The following is a 19,597-nucleotide window of genomic DNA, read 5'->3' as shown; positions in this document are numbered from 1 at the left end:
TTAAGAAAAAAAAAAAAGAAGAAGAAGGTAGCAGGAGGGGAAGAATGAAGCGGGGGAAATCGGAGGGGTAGACGAACCATGAGAGACGATGGACTCTGAAAAACAAACTGAGGGTTCTAGAGGGGAGGGGGGTGGGAGGATGGGTTAGCCTGGTGGTGGGTATTGAGGAGGGCACATTCTGCATGGAGCACTGGGTGTTGTGCACAAACAATGAATCATGGAACACTACATCTAAAACTAATGATGTAATGTATGGGGATTAACATAAGAATAAAAAAAAAAAAAGAAAGAAAGAATGGAGTCTAGCAAGGATGGAAACAAAGAGGAGACTCTTGGTCCTAACTTCTAAGTTATATTCAGCCTATACCGAATAAACATATGAATGGAAATAACTTTTTAAATTTATTCTAAAACTGTTACCAAAGACCCTGCCCACTCTGCTACTCATTTGTTCCTTTACCGTTCTCATGTTAAAAAAAAAAAAAAAAAAAAAAAAAGAACTTTCAGAATGTGGCACTGGGAAAATATGGTCATCTCTTTTAAAAAAATGGCATGTTTCATTCATTCATCAGATAATCAGAATTTCTCACCCAGCGTACTACAACAGCCTCTCAACTGGTCTCCCTGTTTCCATTCTTAACTTCCTGCAGTCCGTTCTTGCAGATGAGCAGAACAATCCTTTTATATGTAAATCAGACCATGTTTCTTCCCTGGACAAAACCCATCTGGGGATTCCTATCACCCTCAGAATAAAATGCAAATCCTTTCCAGGGCCGACAAGGTCTAGCATGTTCCACCCCAGGCTATCACTTTACTTCATGTCCCACGGCTCTTCCTTCTCTCACACTACTCATGTCACATGGGTCTCCTTGTTTCTGGTACACTCTACGGACCACTACACGCACTCCACTCACCCCTGCTACCTGGATGCTCGGCCCCCCACTCTTCACCTGGCCTGCACCATGCCTTCACTGAGGTCTCCCTCAAGTGTCACTTCCTCACAGTCCTTTCCACCCCATCTAAAAGAACACCCTCTAACTCCCTACTTAACTTGCTTCTATTTCTCTCACGGCTTTTATTCACCTCCTGATATTACTGACATTACATTATCTATTTAATTGCTGATCTCGTCGCTGTCTGTGCTCCCTCATCCCAGCATGGGCTCTCTGAGAGCAGGGATTTTGGTCCGGTTTGTTCACTGTTGTATCTCCAGTGCCGAGAACAGGGTCTACTATAGAATAAGCACTTGATACATAATTTGGTGAACCAAAAAAGAAATGAATGCATTTTGTAAGTTGCTTTGTTTTATTTTTTGCCTTGGCTGACAGGAAACTTAGTCATAAATTCAATGGTGAGTCATAGTAATACAGTAGCCTTCATCACGAGCATATATGCTTCTTCCTTCTTTTTAAATATTCTGATGTTCTATTCCTCTTCTAATCACCTCATATCCCCTTCATTATAAAACATTTTAAATCTTTCATAATGGGACACAAAGGCCCCAGTGGGCAGGTAGGGTGGGTGCCAGGTTGGGTGCCTGGTTGGGTGCGTGGGAGGCAGCCCTGCAGTAAGTGGGAGAGGGTGTATGTATTCATCAGCAGTAATGCTTGAATGTGACACAAAACAGCCCTCAGGCCAGAAACCCAAACCTTTGGCTGCCTGGAGGGAACCAGATGAGAATGAGCCAATGGGTCTAGCAGAGCCAGTGAAGGAGGGAAGCAAATTTTACCTTTTCATTCCTGCAGTTGTTCAGCCCCATATTATTCACGGAGGACAGTTTCCCATCCACACCATGCGGCTGGTGCTGCTGTTGTTCCCGCTGGATCTGTTCGCGCATCTTCCGAGCCTCCTGAATGGCTTTCATCACTGTGTCCTGATCGCCAAACAGGGCGGGGGAGTTGAGACTGGACAGGATATCTGCATACACAGGACACATCATCAGAAGCTTACAAGACTAGATGCTAACAAAATACTGCCACTTTCCACTCCCCTGTAGAATGCTGCCTTCTCCGAACAAGAAAGGGGCGTGTTTGCTCTTCGGAAAACTGCAGGACTCTACATAGAGCCCCGGGGAAACCAGGATGTGCTGGCCTCTTAGCCGCTGGAGGACAGCCCAGCACACCAGTTAATCGGGGCCCTGTCCCCTTACCTCCTCGCAGAGGAAGGTTCCGAGATTCCAACTGCCAACTCTGTGTGTGTGTGTGTATGTGTGTGTGTGTGTGTGTGTTCTGGTGAGATTCAACAAGTAGTGGGGGAGTAGTAGGCAAGAAGGGGGTAAGGAGAGGTACAGAGATATCTGTGCTGCTGGGTATACTAATACAGGAAAGCTGGTTCTGGCCTAGCAGAAAAAATTCTGGGAGGCTACATGTGTACTACGGTGACATCTTTATCTGTGTGTTCATATGTCCACTGCAGGAGAGAGGGGGCGGGAAGGAATACACTGCACTCTGCGTTCCCCAATCACTGGCTGGTTAATGAAGCATTCTACTCATCATGCTGCCTCAGTTATTTACCAAGAGAATGACAACCCATTCCCTACCCCCAGCCGAACACCTACGGCTCTCAGCTCCCTGTCTTCCTGATAGGGAGGCTGTATGTGCAGGAATCGTTTTCACATCAGTACAAAGCTTCAAATAAAGTGAGAATAAATGTTTACTTTCATTATATTCCATACAACTCAGAGGGAAAAAAAATAAAATTAAGCTGACCAATTCTCTTCCATATCTTGCATTTTACTGTAGGTTAAAATTAATACTTTACATAAGCTTTTCCCATTTTTAGACTGAAAGAAGGCAATTGCTTGCTGAGTGATCGATTTCAGCTCCTGTGGTAAAGTTTAATGTGATCCCTTTGTTTGTATCCTGGTATGAACATTTCATGGCACATGTATGTGTATGCACACGCATACACCTCAGACAGGACAGAGGAAACCAGGCCAGAGTCAAGTCCATACCATGCATGTGTGTGTGTGTGTGTGTGTGTGCAGTGCACGTGCATATGCATGAGTTTAGAAAGAATTCCCAAGGCTTTCTAGAGTAAATTGTTTAACAGTCAAACAATCGCTTCTTAGGATATAGAAAACCTCTTAGCTTTTGCTCTGGAGCTTTTCTGATAAAAAACAAACAGAACATTTCTATCCAATACCGTCTGGACAAAACTGTGATTGCTTCAGCCCATTTCTAGCTTATGATCTAAGAAATATGTTCTGCTCAAGTATATACTCCATAAGAGCAGGGCCTGTGAATTGTCATCTTTGTCCCTCACGATGCCCAGTATAGCAAACACTCTCCAAACAAAATTCAGAACTGGATAATGAGAAGGCCAATAAAGCCATTTCAAGATCAAGCCTATTATTTATCCTTAAATTGGCTTTTTTTCTTATCTCACAACTTCCAACAATCTAGCAACCATATTCACATACTGGAAATGATTCACTTCTCTCTCCCACACGAGTATCACTGACTTGGAGTGAAAACCTCCTGGCCCCCTGCAGAGGCATCCAGACTCAAAATGAGAATAGGCTGCTGTATGGATCCTAATGTCCCAAATTTTAACGAGGAAGGGGTATATCTCACCATCAGAAGATTCACTTAAACCCAACACAGTGCAGCAAACACTCCAACTGTGAGTTCACAAGAGAGAGCACCGAGTTTATATAACTCAGGCGAGAGGACCCAGATTGTAGTCTTGGCTTTACTTATTAATGGCTACATGGCCTTGGGCAAGCCGTTTTACCTGTAAGAATCATTTTACTTCATCATACGATGAGGGTAATAATGCACTACGTCATACGATGATTGTGAAAAATCAAATGAGATAAGATAGGCAAAAACGCTTTTCAACTGTAAATGGCTACACTTACATACTACTTTGTTTATTATAATAAGCATTTCAGGCTCCAGGACTCAATAAGGCAAGAAAGGTAATGTGGTGAAGAAACATAGTTCTCAGTCCCCAATCCCTTGTTATCTCTGTGTCTTATATGAAAATTAAGAGGCTTAGTAACAACATGTTAATATTTCCTTGGCACTCTGCTACCGACAAATGCTTTCACGTTTATTGTTCTATTCCACGTGTATATGTAAATGTGGTGGTATTGGTTCAGTCTAGTTTTTTTTTTTAATTATATGCCTTCTAGGTGCCAGAGACTGGGTTAGGCATTTTATATGCATTTTTCTCTCCGGATTCTCATAACAACCTATGAGCTAGGTAATAATATTCCCCTCTAAGAGATTAGGAAACTGAGTTCAAAAATATTAAATAACTTTCCCAGGGTCACATAGCGAGTATGTGAAGGCTCTGAGTCCAAGTGTGCCTGATGCCAAAACCCATGTTTTCCCTCTTTACTTCTCACTGGGGTATGAACGTCCCTAGAGATACTTGGCACCATATCAGAGAGTGTAAGAAGCCCGAAGATCATGATGACATATCTTATCAGATATCAATTTTATTTCATACTATGTCATTGAAGTGTGTCATTCACATTTGTTTTAATGCAAAGCTAATATGGGATAAGATGTAAAATTCACATACATTTTAAAAAGAAAATATAAAACTTCAAAGAAATTTTGGACTTTTGGCAGGCAGCTTGGAGGCCAGGTCCCTTTAGCCCCTTGGAGGCTCTTGTCTGCCTAGAGTTACTTCAGTGGCAAAGCATTAACCAAACACAGAAATCCCCAAGTCTCTGATCTGCTGGATCTAACTCAGCAGTCTCTAAAGAACCCATCCCAGCAGGATTTATATTATGACCTTTTCCAAAAGTTCTAACCACCCAAGACACCGAAAGGAGTTTTGTTTTCAGTAGAAAGGATTTTACTTTTACTTTTTTTTTTTTTTTTCTTGGACGAAGGAACACTTTGGAAACAGGGATCAGTCATCACTGGATGGGTTTGCTTTCTTTTACCTAATTCATAAATCTCTTCCTGTTGTTGACATTTCCATTTACCTAAAGAGGATCCTCTTCCCAAGCTTCCTCCAATGGGGCTGGGGATGCTGCTTTTGTTAGGCAGATTAACGGGGCTGGTTTTGCTGGCTGGGAAGAGGCTCTGGGTGGGAGATGTTGGGGACTTCACAGGCTCAGCTGTCTTGGGTCTGGAAGAGAGATTTAGCGGCTGCGCTGCTGCTTCATCCTACAAGAGTTTAACATAAATAATTATTAAAAAAAAAAAAAAAGACAAATGAAGCACATTATCACTTAGTAAGCCACCATTATTTTACACCTCAGAGACAATGCCACATTCTCCTACAATAATAACAAAAGAAGCTAATTATCTACCTCCTTGAAGATTCATCGGAAGGAAACCTCATTAATTTCCCTGTGTTATGCTTCTATTTACATTAACTGTGTAGTTGGATCATTCTTTTTGCCAAATTAAAATCTGAATTAGCTCACATTACAGCTTAATTTCCTAATGTGTTTTCAAGGATCTAAATTAACCTAGGGCATTTACAAAGAATTATTTAAAATTTCAGCAGCTCTGTAGTGCTTTTGTGTTATTCTCTCTGAAAAGTTCCTGCAACTATAAATAGGCTCTGCAGCTAATTTTTTAATATATATTTTAAATCAAACAATTGCAAGTACTTTAAAAATGGAAACACCGGCTTCTTCTGCTCTCCTGGGCCTCTGCCCAGGGAGCCACATGCCACAGCATGGTTTCTATGTGGCTTTCTGGGTGTGGACACTCCTCATGGTCTATATTCTGGTCTCTATTCAGGTTTAAAATTAATTTTTGCAAAGAGCAAGCACACATTATAATTATGTTTTACATACCATGCTATATGTAATTTATTTTTCGTGTCTAAAGTGATGTCTCTTTATAAAATTCTTTGCTGTGTGTATTTACAGAATGTCTATTTTAAGATGCCTGTTCTTCTATACTGGGCACAGTATTCAAGTATCTGACTTGTAACTCTAGTGTAACCAGGAGCTTGAAAGCTAAACTCCTTGCCTTTATTTTGTCTCATTTATCCTGTCATTAAACACATATAACAACATGCCCATCGTTTTAGAAATTAAGTTGTAATATAAACATATTCATTTAAATGTTCAGTTTTAAGATCTATATTATTGTGTTCTACAATAAAATTGTCAGCAAGTGTTAATTTCTCTTTTGCTTCTGAGAAGGCATGGAGAATTTTTTTAATGTCATTTTTTAAAACACAATAGAGCTTGGAAAGAGAACATCCTCCTCCCCTTTGGGAAGAGAGCCTGATCCTACCTGATCTCTAAGGTCTCCCCTAGTATCGTGGTCATTGTTTAAGGGGGGGGACAAAAAGAGATGCCAGAAAAGGCTACTCCGGAGGATGATTAGAAAGAGAAAATAGAAACAACACGCACAAAAAGCCAGTATATACACCAAGGATTGTGCTAGACATTTTCACGTATATTAGCTCACTTAACTAGCAGTAAGTCTATCAGGTTGGGCAGTATTACTCTAAATTCACAAAGAAGGAAGGGTCAGAGTGATAAAATCATTGTTCAAAGCCATACATGGAAGGACAACATGTGAATTCTAGTTTACTGGACTCCAAATCCCAGGTCCCTTTTCTATTAAACTATCAGAGAAAATAAGTCATTTGATAATGTAGTGAATTTTTTTTTTCTTGGTAGGAAATAGATAATCTGGCACATCTCTGTTGCAATGTACATTTGTCTATATCTAGACATAGGAGGGGGTCTCAGGAAACACGACTGCATCATTATGCATGTCAAAATGTCTTCTGAGGGGCACCTGGGTGGCTCAGTTGTTAAGCGTCTGCCTTCGGCTCAGGTCATGATCCCAGGGTCCTGGGATCGAGCCCCGCATCGGGCTCCCTGCTCCACAGGAAGCCTGCTTCTCCCTCTCCCACTCCCCCTGCTTGTGTTCCCTCTCTAGCTGTGTCTCTCTCTGTCAAATAAATAAATAAATAAATCTTTTAAAAAAAGTCTTCCGTGCTTGATTACAATTTACTTCTCTTTACTCTGCACTCAAAGGATATTTAGACTAATTAGTTCCTTTACTCCTATCTAAATAATAGTTATTTATATGCTAGGTATATAGTTTTCTCCATGTTTCTTTTATTTGGGGTTCACTGAGGTTCTTAGGTATCTGAGTTCAGACTGTTCTTCAAAGTTGGAAAATTTTCAGCCATTACTTCCTCAAATATATTTTTCTGTTGCTTCCTTTTCCTTCTGAGGCTCTGGGTGCATACATTAGGCCAGCTGATGTCCCACAGTACTGACAGGCTTCTTTCTATGTACTTCATTTTGGATAGTTTCATCATTCTGTCATCAAGTTCACTAATCTTTCCTTCTCTGATGTCTAATCCCATCAGTACTAGTCCAGTATACTTTTCAACTCAAAAACTATATTTCTCATCTCCAGACATTCCGTGGATGTGTTCCACGTCTTGCCTTATAATGCTCATGTTTCCCTCTATCTTCTTAAATATACAGAGCTTATAGCATCTATTTTTTTCAGCTTTGACTATACCCCAATTATTTATTTTTATAATTCAATGATTGCAACTTCTGCTAACAATGCCACTGGGCATGGGAAGCATCTACCAATTCTTTTTCACCATGGCAGGCCCGATATTGGTTCTCACGGCATGCCCTGGCCTGAAAGAAATTTCGTGGGTGTTTTTTAGGAGGAAGATTTGCCTACCTCTTCATTTGGCTATAGTTGGCTGACCCTGTAGTAGCTGTTCTTACTGTCTTAACTACTAATTCTATCATCTGTGCCATTTTGGGGTCTGTTTCTATTGACTGACTTTTCTCCTCATTATTGTTCATATTCTCTTGCTTCTACAAAAGCCTGGTAATTACTGAACGGATGCTACACACTATGAATTTTACATTGCTGGGTGTTGGAGTTCGTGTATTCTTTCAAATATTTGTGGACTTTCTTCTGAGACACAGAAAAATTTGGTCCTTTCTAGGCTTGCTTTTAAGCTTGTGAGGTAGGTTCAGAGAAGCCATTAATCTAGGGGTAATTTGGCCCCATTACTGAGGTAACACCCTTTGGGCAACACTACTTGATACCCCGTAAGTCAGGAGATCTTTCCACTCTGGCTAATGGGAAAACAAACTACTCTCAGTCCTTTGTGAACCTTGCAATTGCTTTGCCTGCTACATCTGGTATTCTCCCCTGGCCTCAGAGTTTCCTCATATGCATATGCTGATCAATATTCAGCTAAATACAGGGGAATCTTCTACAGATTTTCAGTACTCTCCCTCTGTGTGCAGCTCTCTCCTCTCTGGTACTCTACCTCACAAATTCTAGCTACCCTGGCATCCCAAAACTCTGAACTCTATGTCTCTACTCAGGGAGCCCGCCATGTTCCATGTGGGTAGCCCTCCTTGCACTATGACCTAGAAACTACCTCTAGACAGTAAGCTGGAATAATCGTAGTACTTGCCTCACTTGTTTCTCTTCTCTCAGGAATCACTGTCCTATATTCCTATTGCAAATGTCTGAGAATCATTGTTTTATATATTTTGTCCTATGTTTCAGTTGCTTAAGCTGGGAGACTAAATCTGATCCCGGTTCCTCCACTGTGGCTGAACATGGAAATCCTCTAGGTATTCAGTTAGGCTCTCTCTTGGTATACAACTGGATATTTCCATTACAACCACCACCACCAACACCACCATCATCTTCTTTATTACCATCAGATCACCATCATCACAGTCACTATACTTACATTATGGAGTGAATACTATCTGCTAGAGGATTTAAGACTCATAATATTAACTCCCATTTTTCAGAGCAGAAAACTAAGGCTGAAAGAAGTTAAGTAACTTGCCCAAAGTGACACAGATGGTAAAAGTGGTAGAACTGAAATTTGAACAACAACAACAACAAAAACCATTCTAAGTTCTGATGTTGATAATTACAGTAGATAAAAATTCTGAGGGAAAGAAGGTATATAAGACCATCTATGTTTAATTTTGTTACCTTCAGCAAGCTATGCCCTATGTCATGTGGTCACGTTATATACAGAGGGAAAGCAATGATTACAGAGAGAATCATATTTTAGTAACCATAATCCTTGCAATTACCAATTCATGAGATTATTCTCAGAACTTCTTCAATAATAGGTAGCAGCTATTTTTTTTAATTTAAAACATTTGCTTTATGCCTTGATCTATATATTTTTACCCACACATACAATAAACAATATAATAAGTATAAAGAATGTTTCCTTTGTTATTAACATAAAATATAGTCAAGTCAAATTATATAGAGAACTCCCTAAGAATTTGCATGCGGTCAAGTGAGTAATAAAACTCAGTTGGCCCACAAAGCTGGAATGGTAAAAGCAGATGTAAACTTGAATTTAACCAGGGAACATTTTACTCATCAAGTAAAGGCTTGGTTTGGTGCAGTTCCATTTGGCCAACTCACTTATAAAATGACTTTTTCACGTTAAATATCTAATATTCAATACCTCAAGTCAATAATGTTTGATATGTCCATATTCTAACAACTGTAATTAAACAAAGTGCTCTGGTTCGAGTTGTAGTGTTCTGACTCTTATTCACAAACAGAAACTTTTGGAACACAAAATAGATAGCCTGTTTCCATAAGTCATGCTACCTTATTAAATGTAAGCTGCCTATTGTCATACCTCAATTTTCTAACAACAAAGCATAAATGTTCATCTATTTCTTTGGAGAATTTAAAGCATGGGCAGCATTAAATTAATTCCTATCTGCACATTATAGAACATAAAACAATTTCAGGGGTTTTGCAGCATTTGATGCTGTTTTGTTGGCCTTAGATGTTTCCCTTGTGAAAATTTAATAACTGCAAATTTTCTCCAAATGTAGTACTCTAGGCACATTACAGTAATACCTCTGTGCTTAGCCTATCCCTCTAGGTGGGCAAGTGAATGATACAAAACAATTGTTTCTCTGAACTATATTATAAAAACCAACCAGTACCACCTATAGGTACCAGCTGCAGCACAAAGTTGGAGCATATCACCCATTTCCCTCTGTCGCCAAATACTTCCTAGGTGCCATGTTTTAAGGCGCTGAAAATTAGTGAGGAGAGGCATCTATCAATGTCCCAGCCATAACTTGGAAAAGCCTGTTTATCCTCTCACAACTACCTGGCATCAAAGGATGAGTAGATAATGACACCACTCATTCCTCAGAGCCCACATTAACTATTCTTGAAGGAGAGACCTTTATCAACAAACCATATGAAGTTCAGCAGTAGATTCTTTTCTGTCCCCCTTTTTTTTTAATCTAAAGTTTTGAGAACCTCCTGTTCTGGTCCTATAAGTTGGCTCCCACCTGTTTAAGGAACTTCGAGAGAAAGTGTCACAAGTCCATGACAAAGACTGGAAGTAAAACCATGGCCACTCATGACAGTGAACATTAAAAAATAAAAGCCAGAATCCAAAGGGGAAAAGCTCCTGAGAAGTGAATTTGCAGATTTAGGTAAAGATCTCACAATATGGCGCTATTGTCATCAAAAGGGAAACAACTGTTTCTCAGTGCTCAATCATGAAATTTACCATAAAGAGGAGCATTTGGGGTTCCTTTATGCTGCTATGCTTCCTGCTGTTTATTCCCACCCCAGCCTGGTTCACTACTTTTCTTGTGACGCTGTTTTCCAAACTGTTTTCACAATCCTGCAAAGCAAGTACCTTAACTTGAGTTACAGGGCTGGTCCCTCTCTTTTCATTTTTTATCCCGGTAGGTGAGACTGTCCCTGCTGGGTTTGGTGGCTGTGGAGCTGACGGCATCTTTGCTCCAGGTGACACCTGCATGCTGGCCAGCTGAGCGGCATAGAGCTGCTGCAAAACAGGGAAGACAAACATTATCTTTTTAAAGGCAGCTGAAATTGAGTTTCGCAAAAAAACAAAACAAAACAAAAAATTTACTGTATTGTTAGATAACTATTTCTCTGCCAGCCTTACAATTTCTCTTTCACTATTTTTTAAAGAGGAAATAAGAGAGACCAAATAATATAAAGAAAGGGTACTAGCATGAGAGCCATTGTCCTGTTCCTGGTCCTTCTAGCAATGACTCTGTGAACCTGAACAAAGGGTTTGGGTGCTCTAGAACTCAGTTTCCTTGGTACAAAAAGAAATTTGACTAAATGGTTTCTATGATTCTTTCTAGTGCCTAAAATTGTTATAAGAATTTCTTCAAATGTCAGTATGTCCATTCATATAATTTTAATATTCATGAACTAACTAACGAATCTGAACTTTCCTAGGGATTCCTGGAAGAACATTGCTCTTATTCAATACTGACCAAGCTTCTCTTGGGGATGCTGATCCTTCTGGATGATAAGAATGCTGCCCTCAAGATCCCCGAGGCTCAACAGCAGTCACTGTTTTCTTGAGGTCTTATTTCTAGGCAGCATATAACATAATCCTCAAGATAATATAGCCAGATTCTTGACCAAAAAATGAAATGAAATGAAATGGAATGAAATGAAATGAATAAAGCTTCTTTTTCCTAGCACAGGATGTTAAATCCTTAACTGTTGATCTATTAGCTTTTGGGTGAAATTGGTAATAAATGAATGTGTTAATCTGCTATGGTTAACCAGAATTCAGATACCTCAATCTTCACACTATTTAATGCCTGGAAACTCCATTCAAATATTTTCTTTTCTTCTTATAATCAAGATTAAGCCATTACCTTGATAGTCATATTTCTATCATAATAAATAGAAATCTTCCTAGTTCATCAACCACAGGGAAAATAGCTCAAACTTTGCCATATTAGTAAGGGGAAAAAACAGGTGGTTTGTATGTAATTTCCAGCATTACTATCATTCAGATGGACAAATAAAAAAAATTACAGTAATCAAAAACAGACCTTTCAGCACATGTAATTAAATGAAAGCTTAATAAAGAATAATTTGCAAGAGCCAGATGTGCTTATGTCATGATTGTTGCTTTCTTTGGAACAATTTTTCTAATATAACAAGCCTCTAAAGAAATTAAAGTTTCATAATTCTGTATGTGCAATGACTCAGTGGCAAGAAAAATTCACAAGTAAGAGTCAGTCAAACTGCTAGAACTTGGGGAGAAAAGGCTACCTCTTCTGTTTCCTTTTTACTCTGTGGTATCCTTTTCCTTTGAAATTCAGCCAGGTATCTCCAAAGGGGGGGCAAGTGAAGCTTCTGAAATTTTTCTGCTTGGATAAAACCACTGAAGAAAAGTTTTATACTGAATGGAGTGAAGATGGTTGAGAGCTGAAAAAGCGTCGGCCACACAGTATCTGGTGTCGTGACCAATATGCCCTCCTACTGAGTATTAAAGAGTCATCAAATCTGAGAGAGGCAAGAGTCCTTAGGTATCATTTATGCCTTCATTTTCCCTCAGTAATTCACAAGATCAGAAGAAAGTCAATTTTACTCAATTTTGACTCCTCCAGGGAACTTCAACTAGTGAAAGACACAGAAAAAGAAATCCTTGGGAACAAATCTGTTTTTTAAAAAGCTGACTAAATTCAGAAAGCCTTCAGATTGAACAATACAGTTGTTTTTTTCTTTTTAGAAATAATATTAATTGCTTCCTCTAAAGCTTTGAAAAGCATTTATTTCATATCCCTTTCTAGTGGTTTGTACCTAAGAGAGGAAAGACCCCAGAAATGCTGAGATTCCTCAGAGTTCCCTGTGAGCTGTGATCACTGGTCGTGGCAAGAAGCAGCATCGCCACATACTATAACACTTACAGAGCTGGGTCAACTGGACAGTAGGATATCAGACAAGATGGAGTAGAATAAGCCTTGAAATAAAAATCAGAAAACAGAGCCCAATGTAAAGATAGAAGGCGCTCACGAAGGTAAAAATTGTCACATCCTATCTAACAAAATACATAATTTTAGATGTAAGTACCATGCTTCAAACTCAAGACTTCAGATCTGACCTAGAAAAAAAGAATGCCATTCACTGAATAGGTGCAGGTTTACCAAATGATTTCACAGACAGCTCATCTTCTAAGCTAACATTAACTGAATATGTTCTATATGCAAGTCTCTGTGTTAGCAACTGTGGAGGATTCAAAGTCTTGGAACAAGCACATAGCTTTGGAGAAGATGTAAGATATAGATCCTGAACACTTGATGTGCACCTTTTTTGTGGCACTTATCACTTTTTTTAAACCTGTGTTTAGTTGTACACATATGTCTTATCATGCTGGATAGACCATAAGCTTACTGAAGTCATGATCCACCTGATTATTTGAATGCCTAGCAGCAAGAATAGTGCCTTGCAAATAAAAGATAACCAATCAATATTTTCTGAATTAACATACTATACAAAATCACTGGATGTTAGGAAGGAGAGATATTCTCTATAAATGAGGCAACAGAAGTGGTATATGATGATATTTATCATATATGATGAATAATTTTATGCTCCTGAGTTAAAAAAAAAAAGGAAAATAAACCCAGCCCAAATTAAATCACACTGTTTCACAAGACATTAATCTTTTGAAGTCATTTGTTAAAATGTTAACTAGAAAGCTTTTTGATAACTGCTAGCTTCAGTCACCTGTCTCAAACTTTTCTGACACAAATTCTACTGTTGAGTAGCAACTGAGGGGGTAGTACCAATTTTTCTTCTCAGCCTAGTTACTTATTTAGTTTCTCTAAATGCTATGGCATCCTTTTTTGGAAGAACATAAAATATGAGTTATTCAAATAAATAGCTTTAGTTCAAAAACTCCTTTGCGGGCTAATGGTTTGGGAAAGAGAAAGGTTAAACTCTGATAAACTACTGCATGAGGGTTTACAAAAGTGTCATTCCACATAGGATTCTGAGATCATAGTTCATAGTCACAATGATGATGATGAATATTCATTTCCAAACACAGTTGAGGTTTATAAAACCAACAATGTAGTAAAGCTTGTAACAGGCTTAGCCAGAGTCTCACAAACATTTAAACTTTGGTGAAGACTGTTTCTGTAAATATAGATTTTTTCCCTTTCAATTTTGAAAAATGTTCAGTGATTGTTTGGGATATTGTTTCTTTGTCCAAGGTACATAAAAGACATGCAGTGCATACATGTAAAAAATGAGCCTAGCTAAATATTTTTTCAAAATTATAAAATCACACATATTTTATAGGAGCATTTTCAGAAATGCTTTTATTATTTTATGGCTAAAAATACTCTACCTTTATTATTATTAGTTCAGGTTTAATAAAGTAGCCAGTACTAAGATTTTGGTACACTGAAAAATGCCACACTTAGCCCCAGAACCGAAAGGGTCTTACCAGATCATTTAGTCTAGTCTTACCGCCTTCTTCTACTGATGAGTGGAGGACTATAGAAGAGCAGTGCCGTGCTCAAGACGGCATAACTAGTTAGTACTGGTATTAGAAGAACACTCTAGCTCTCATTTCGACATTACCATTTAAAGTAGAAATGACTATATGATGAACCAACCATTGTACCCTGCAGGGACATTTCCAGCATTGATGAATTTGTTCAATGGCAACTCTTTATCAAATGCTTACTATTACCTAAACATTATGCTAAATACCAGAGGTGCAACAGCAAGCAACTCTGAAATAGCCCATGCCTTAATGGAGCTAGAAAGTGTAACTGATATTAAATAAATGCTTAGACAGTAACTATGAACTATGGTTAGGTTGAGCGCTGAGAAAGAAAAATACAGAATGTCAAAAGAACATCGAACAAAGGTATTTAACATAGTCTGGAGAATCAAAATAGCTTCTCTAAGGAAGTAATACTTTAAGTAAGAATTATCCAGGTGGAAAGGCTATAAAGAACATTCCAGAAAAAAGAACACTGATCATTATGGCTCTGAGGTAGAAAAGAAGATAACATTTTAAGAAACTCAAAAAGGGCCAACGTGGCGGGACTATTGAGTGAGGGTGGAGTGGCATAAGAAGAGGCCAGAGAGGGGTAGAGTCTTAATAGGTCACATTAATCATTTTAGACCTTAACCCTCAAAAAAGAAGGATCTAGAAAAAGCGATGAACTAAAACTAAGACACCTAGAATCTTTCCCATGCTTTACCACTAACTCATTGACCAATCTTTTAAATGAATTAGATTAAGAAAGTCCTATGAAGAGCTCACAAATCCATAAATATATACCTCTAATACTGTTTCTAGAGTTCTGTGTCCTGAGACTAGCCTTAAAGAAAAACCTATCTTGCATTTGGATCCTAGTGATACTTTAATAACTAGGCCTACTTACATTCAACACAAAACAATAGGTCTACCAAATTCAGCCTTATGGTGAAATTCTTGAGTGTCTTGGACTATATACATTAGTCTATGGTCAGGACCTAAAAAATGTATTGTGTCAGTCATTTTATAACACTACAACACTTGGGAAGAGAGGCCTGCTCTACCCCCAGTGCAGCCAAATTCATGTCAAATTATAATGAGTAGTGTCACAGTGTACCTAATACTTAACATAATGTGAAATATACAGATATATCTATATATAGATATATATAGATATATCTATATATAGAAAATACCTGCTTTCTATGATAAAATGATGTAAGATCTCCAGTGGAGAGCCCCATAGAAAAAAAAGGTGCAAGGCCTGTATTCTCATAATCACACGATTTTCACATAATCACATAACCACTCATCCAGCCATTCAATCATCACCCTCATTCATTCATGTGTTCATTCAACAAACATACATTGTGCACTCGGTCAGGTTCTGTGTCAGGTATTTTACATTTATTATTATTATTATTTTAAAAGATTTTATTTATCCATTTAATTGACAGAGAGAGAGAGAGACAGCGAGAGAGGGAACACAAGCAGGGGGAGTGGGAGAGGGAGAAGCAGGCTTCCCGCCGAGCAGGGAGCCCGATGGCGGGGCTCGATCCCAGGACCCTGGGATCATGACCCGAGCCGAAGGCAGTCGCCCAACCAACTGAGCCACCCAGGCGTCCCTACATTTATTATTTTATTTAGTTTTCAAAATAATTATATAAAATGGGAATTATTATCTATTTTAGAGTCAGTCTCACTTTAAAGCCCATGTGCTTTAAGTAAGCTTTACAGTGAATAGTAATGAAACCCACTTCCTGTGCCCAGCCACCAGACAAGAATCATTGTCCAAGGAGAAGAGAGATTCTGATGTTGCTGCTGCTCCAAGTTCTCAAATAGCAAACTATATTTCCAGATGTCTTGCAGCGACTTTCTCTCAAATGGCACTTCACAGTCCTCAAATACGGAAAGAGTTAATGGTACCAGCAGCCACCTGGAAGGAGCAAGGGGCACAATTTTGATCTAAACAACTCCCTTCTTCAGCCAATCTCTGAGCCATAAGAGAAGACACTCGAAATACCCTAGTGACACATATTTAATAGACTGATAAAGTAAAAGGAACTATGCAGAGTATAGGCAGAAATAGGAGAACTTGATAAAAATGGAAATTGACAGGGGCTTTAAATTGGCACCACTATGCTCCAGTATATGGAAACCAACAGTAAAAAAGCAGGCACAGCTTCACACACTGGATTCTCTTTGGAGTAAATTCTCCTGTGTTTTGTCATTTCAATTAGAAAGGGCATTTTAAAGTGGCCTGTCGGAATCTGGCCTGGAGAGAAAGAAAAAACATTTTCCTTCAAATACAACTAGCCTATTGGTGGATAATGAAGTAAGGAAGGGAGGGAAAATGCTATTCTATAAAAACAGATTCAATAGGCACTACTGAAAGCTTTCAAGCCCGACCCTTATATTTACCCCACTTGCTGTAGGCCCACATAGCATCTGAGAAGCCCAGATCCCTCGCCCTGGTTAACTCAGATTCTGTTCTTGTGCACCACACACTACTGGGGGGCGGAGGTGGGAGTGGGGGGGTGGCAGTTGGAGATGTTGGAGGAAACAAGCAGGGTGGGTGAGGGCATCTTTACGGAAATGTCATTATTTACTTGACTGATGCTTCCTAACGCTAGGCCCCAAGCCTGGCTCAGTTCTCCAGGGACATCCTGGGTTTTGTTACCTTCTCAAAACAATGCTGATGACCGTTCCTCTGCCTACCAAGCGAGGCATGCCATAAAGCCGGACAAGTTCAGCTGTGAGGCTATGGGAAGGTAGAACGGAGACAGGGGTAATTAAGCAGCATGATTTAGTGCTTGTTCAGCACAGGGAAGAAAATATGTCAGTAACAAGTCATTACAGACTGGCTGGGGGGGTGGTACAGAGAAAGCTTAAAAATAATTTGAAAGAGATCACAAATACTTTTACTTCTCATAAACCTCCAATGTCAACAAAATGATCCAGGAAATATAGCTGTGGTTTCATGGAAGGAAAGAACTGAAGTCCTTGTTTTTTAGCATAGAAGGTACTTGTTTAGCTATAGCCCTAATATTTGACACCAAGAAAATTGGCTGTAGGGCTAGGAGATGAGAAGGAATAGGGGAAGAGCTACCACTCCCACTCCTCGCATTTTGGGTTAATTTCCAAGTCAGCCTCCTTGCTTCTCCTATGATATTCTTTCTTTTCCTATTAACCCCTCTTATTTGTCATAATCCTACTCATCTTTTGAGTCTCAAATCAAAAATCACTTTCTCCTTAAAGCCTTATCTGACCCCTGCCTCTTTTGTGCTCCCACCATGTCTCTTCTACTCCTGTATACTCTATGGAATGTCTTTTTTTCATGTCTTTATCTCCCAGCAGATTCCAAGCTCCTTAAGGGAAGGACTGAGTATTATTTATGTCCCAGGGACCTGACATCATGCCTGACATTTAATAGATGCTCTCCTAACACTGACCTCTAAAACTCCTTTATTTCCCTTCTTGTCTCTATCATTTTGGAATCATTATTATTTCTGCCCACACCCTTTTCTTCGTATACCTTTTCCTCACACCCTGTCCAAGAGGAGCCCCAGAGATGGAAGTCAACCTTCTCTGTTTTGGTCTTCTTGAACCTATAAAGCATGTGGGTTCATAAGTCATGCACTGATTTTCTTGCAAGGAAACACCAGATAACACAATGTTAGCAGAAGAAAGAACTGTAAACATCATCTAATCCAATCCCTTTGCTTTACAGATGAGGGAAACTCAAACCTATTGCAGGAAGGTGATTTGCATAAGAATACCAACTGGCAAGCAGTAGATAGAAGGAAATCTAGAACCCAGATTCACTAGTTGCCCCCTCTGTGTTCACATGGACTCTTTTCTCCTTGTGCTCTATTCTCTTAGGGAACTCAGTGCAAATAGAATATGTACATTTTATCAGAGCTCTTGATCTGGACTACATAAAAGGATTGTTTTCCCACCATTCCCCTAGAATTAAAAGAGAAATGTATCCTATATGTACTTGAACAGTAATCACTGGGCACCCAAGAATAATTTATGTTGTAGAATTTTATTTTAATATTTATTTTAAAATGTACAAATTTAAAATGCAACTATAGTAATTAGCTTAAGGTAATTATAATCATGTTAAGGTGTTTTCAGATTTTTAAAAGTGAAAGTTTATGCAAATACACATAAAGGGCCAAAATCTGTCTCAGGTGAGAGCAGACCTATTTCACCCCCTTTAAGACTTCAGCTATTTGCCGGGGCACCTGGGTGGCTCAGTTGGTTAAGCGACTGCCTTCGGCTCAGGTCATGATCCCGGAGTCCCTGGATCGAGTCCCGCATCGGGCTCCCTGCTCGGCAGGGAGTCTGCTTCTCCTTCTGACCCTCCCCCCTCTCATGTGCTCTCTCTCGTTCTCTCTCTCACAAATAAATAAATTAAAAAAAAAAAATCTTTAAAAAAAAAAAAAAAAAGACTTCAGCTATTTGCCTTTCCACAACAACCAAAGGAAAAATAGGACAAGCATGGACTGTAAGCCATTGGAAAGCCAGGACCTGTTCAATTCATTTCACTATCCCCTGCAGCCTGCTCAAGAATGTCAAGTAAAGAAAAATGAATTGAAAAAAGAGTTTTCCTGGCTAGAGATCCTCTTGCCTATTTTCTCAAGCATTGAGTAGCTCCTCTGACATAACCCATTGTGCTTATGAGGTGGGGAGGCAAGGGGAGAATATGCTGGGTGTGGAGGAGAGGAGAAGCTGTAAAAAAAAGAAAAAAGAAAAGGCGAGAGCCTCAGGTCAATGGTCCTATCATTCTATGAAGAAAACTTCTTTAAAAAAATTCTGAATCCATCAGGTTGAGCACCCAGGCAGTCATCTGCTACAACAACAAAACAAAACAAAACAAAACAAAACAAAACACACCAGAATTCCCTCTTGGATTACACCAATTATACTGGAATGAGTTCAGAAGAGCTTTTCCTCACGGAACATAGTTGCACAGTGCAAATAACTAAGTATAAGCAAAGTGACCCCCAATAATTTTAATAAGAAACCTCGGTCTCTCCTTGCTTTTTCCAAGTATCTTTCTTTCAGGGTGCCAAATAAAGTGTGTCAATACATAATGCTTTATTTACAGAAATAAAGTTCAGTCATTGAAACAATTAGTACTTTGGTTCTTGAAGCAAGTTATTCAAAGAGGTGATAATGAGGGCAGTTGGAAATCGACATTATGGGAATGAATCTGACTGTTTTCCTTCTGTTTCCAAGAGCTGGGCAGGCACTGCTGAAGAGACCCAGCTCTCTGAATGTGCTCCAAGTGGTACAGCTTGCATTCGTAATG

At 39.2% G+C, this 19,597-nt stretch overlaps 1 protein-coding gene across 13 annotated transcripts in view; it reads right to left on the bottom strand.

The window, feature by feature from the left end:
- Positions 1–19,597, bottom strand: part of SOX6 (SRY-box transcription factor 6) — a 584,292-nt gene that overhangs the window by 78,137 nt on the left and 486,558 nt on the right. For 11 of the 13 annotated variants that reach the window (XM_081798524.1, XM_081798528.1, XM_081798525.1 and 8 more), the window contains 3 exons: positions 10,642–10,791; positions 4,946–5,129; positions 1,730–1,917 (listed from right to left, as the gene is read on the bottom strand). In XM_081798524.1, coding sequence (XP_081654650.1) covers positions 1,730–1,917; positions 4,946–5,129; positions 10,642–10,791 — 522 coding nt within the window. The remainder of the gene's footprint in view (positions 1–1,729; positions 1,918–4,945; positions 5,130–10,641; positions 10,792–19,597) is intronic. The other 2 variants (XM_081798532.1, XM_081798533.1) reach the window with 1 other exon arrangement.

The sequence above is a fragment of the Leptonychotes weddellii genome, chromosome 11, assembly GCF_054177405.1.
Source record: "Leptonychotes weddellii isolate Sample4059 chromosome 11, ASM5417740v2, whole genome shotgun sequence".
In the NCBI taxonomy this organism is placed as follows: Eukaryota; Metazoa; Chordata; class Mammalia; order Carnivora; family Phocidae; genus Leptonychotes; species Leptonychotes weddellii.
The sequence above is the reverse complement of the archived record's forward strand: the minus strand, read 5'-3'. Positions and strand labels throughout refer to the sequence as shown.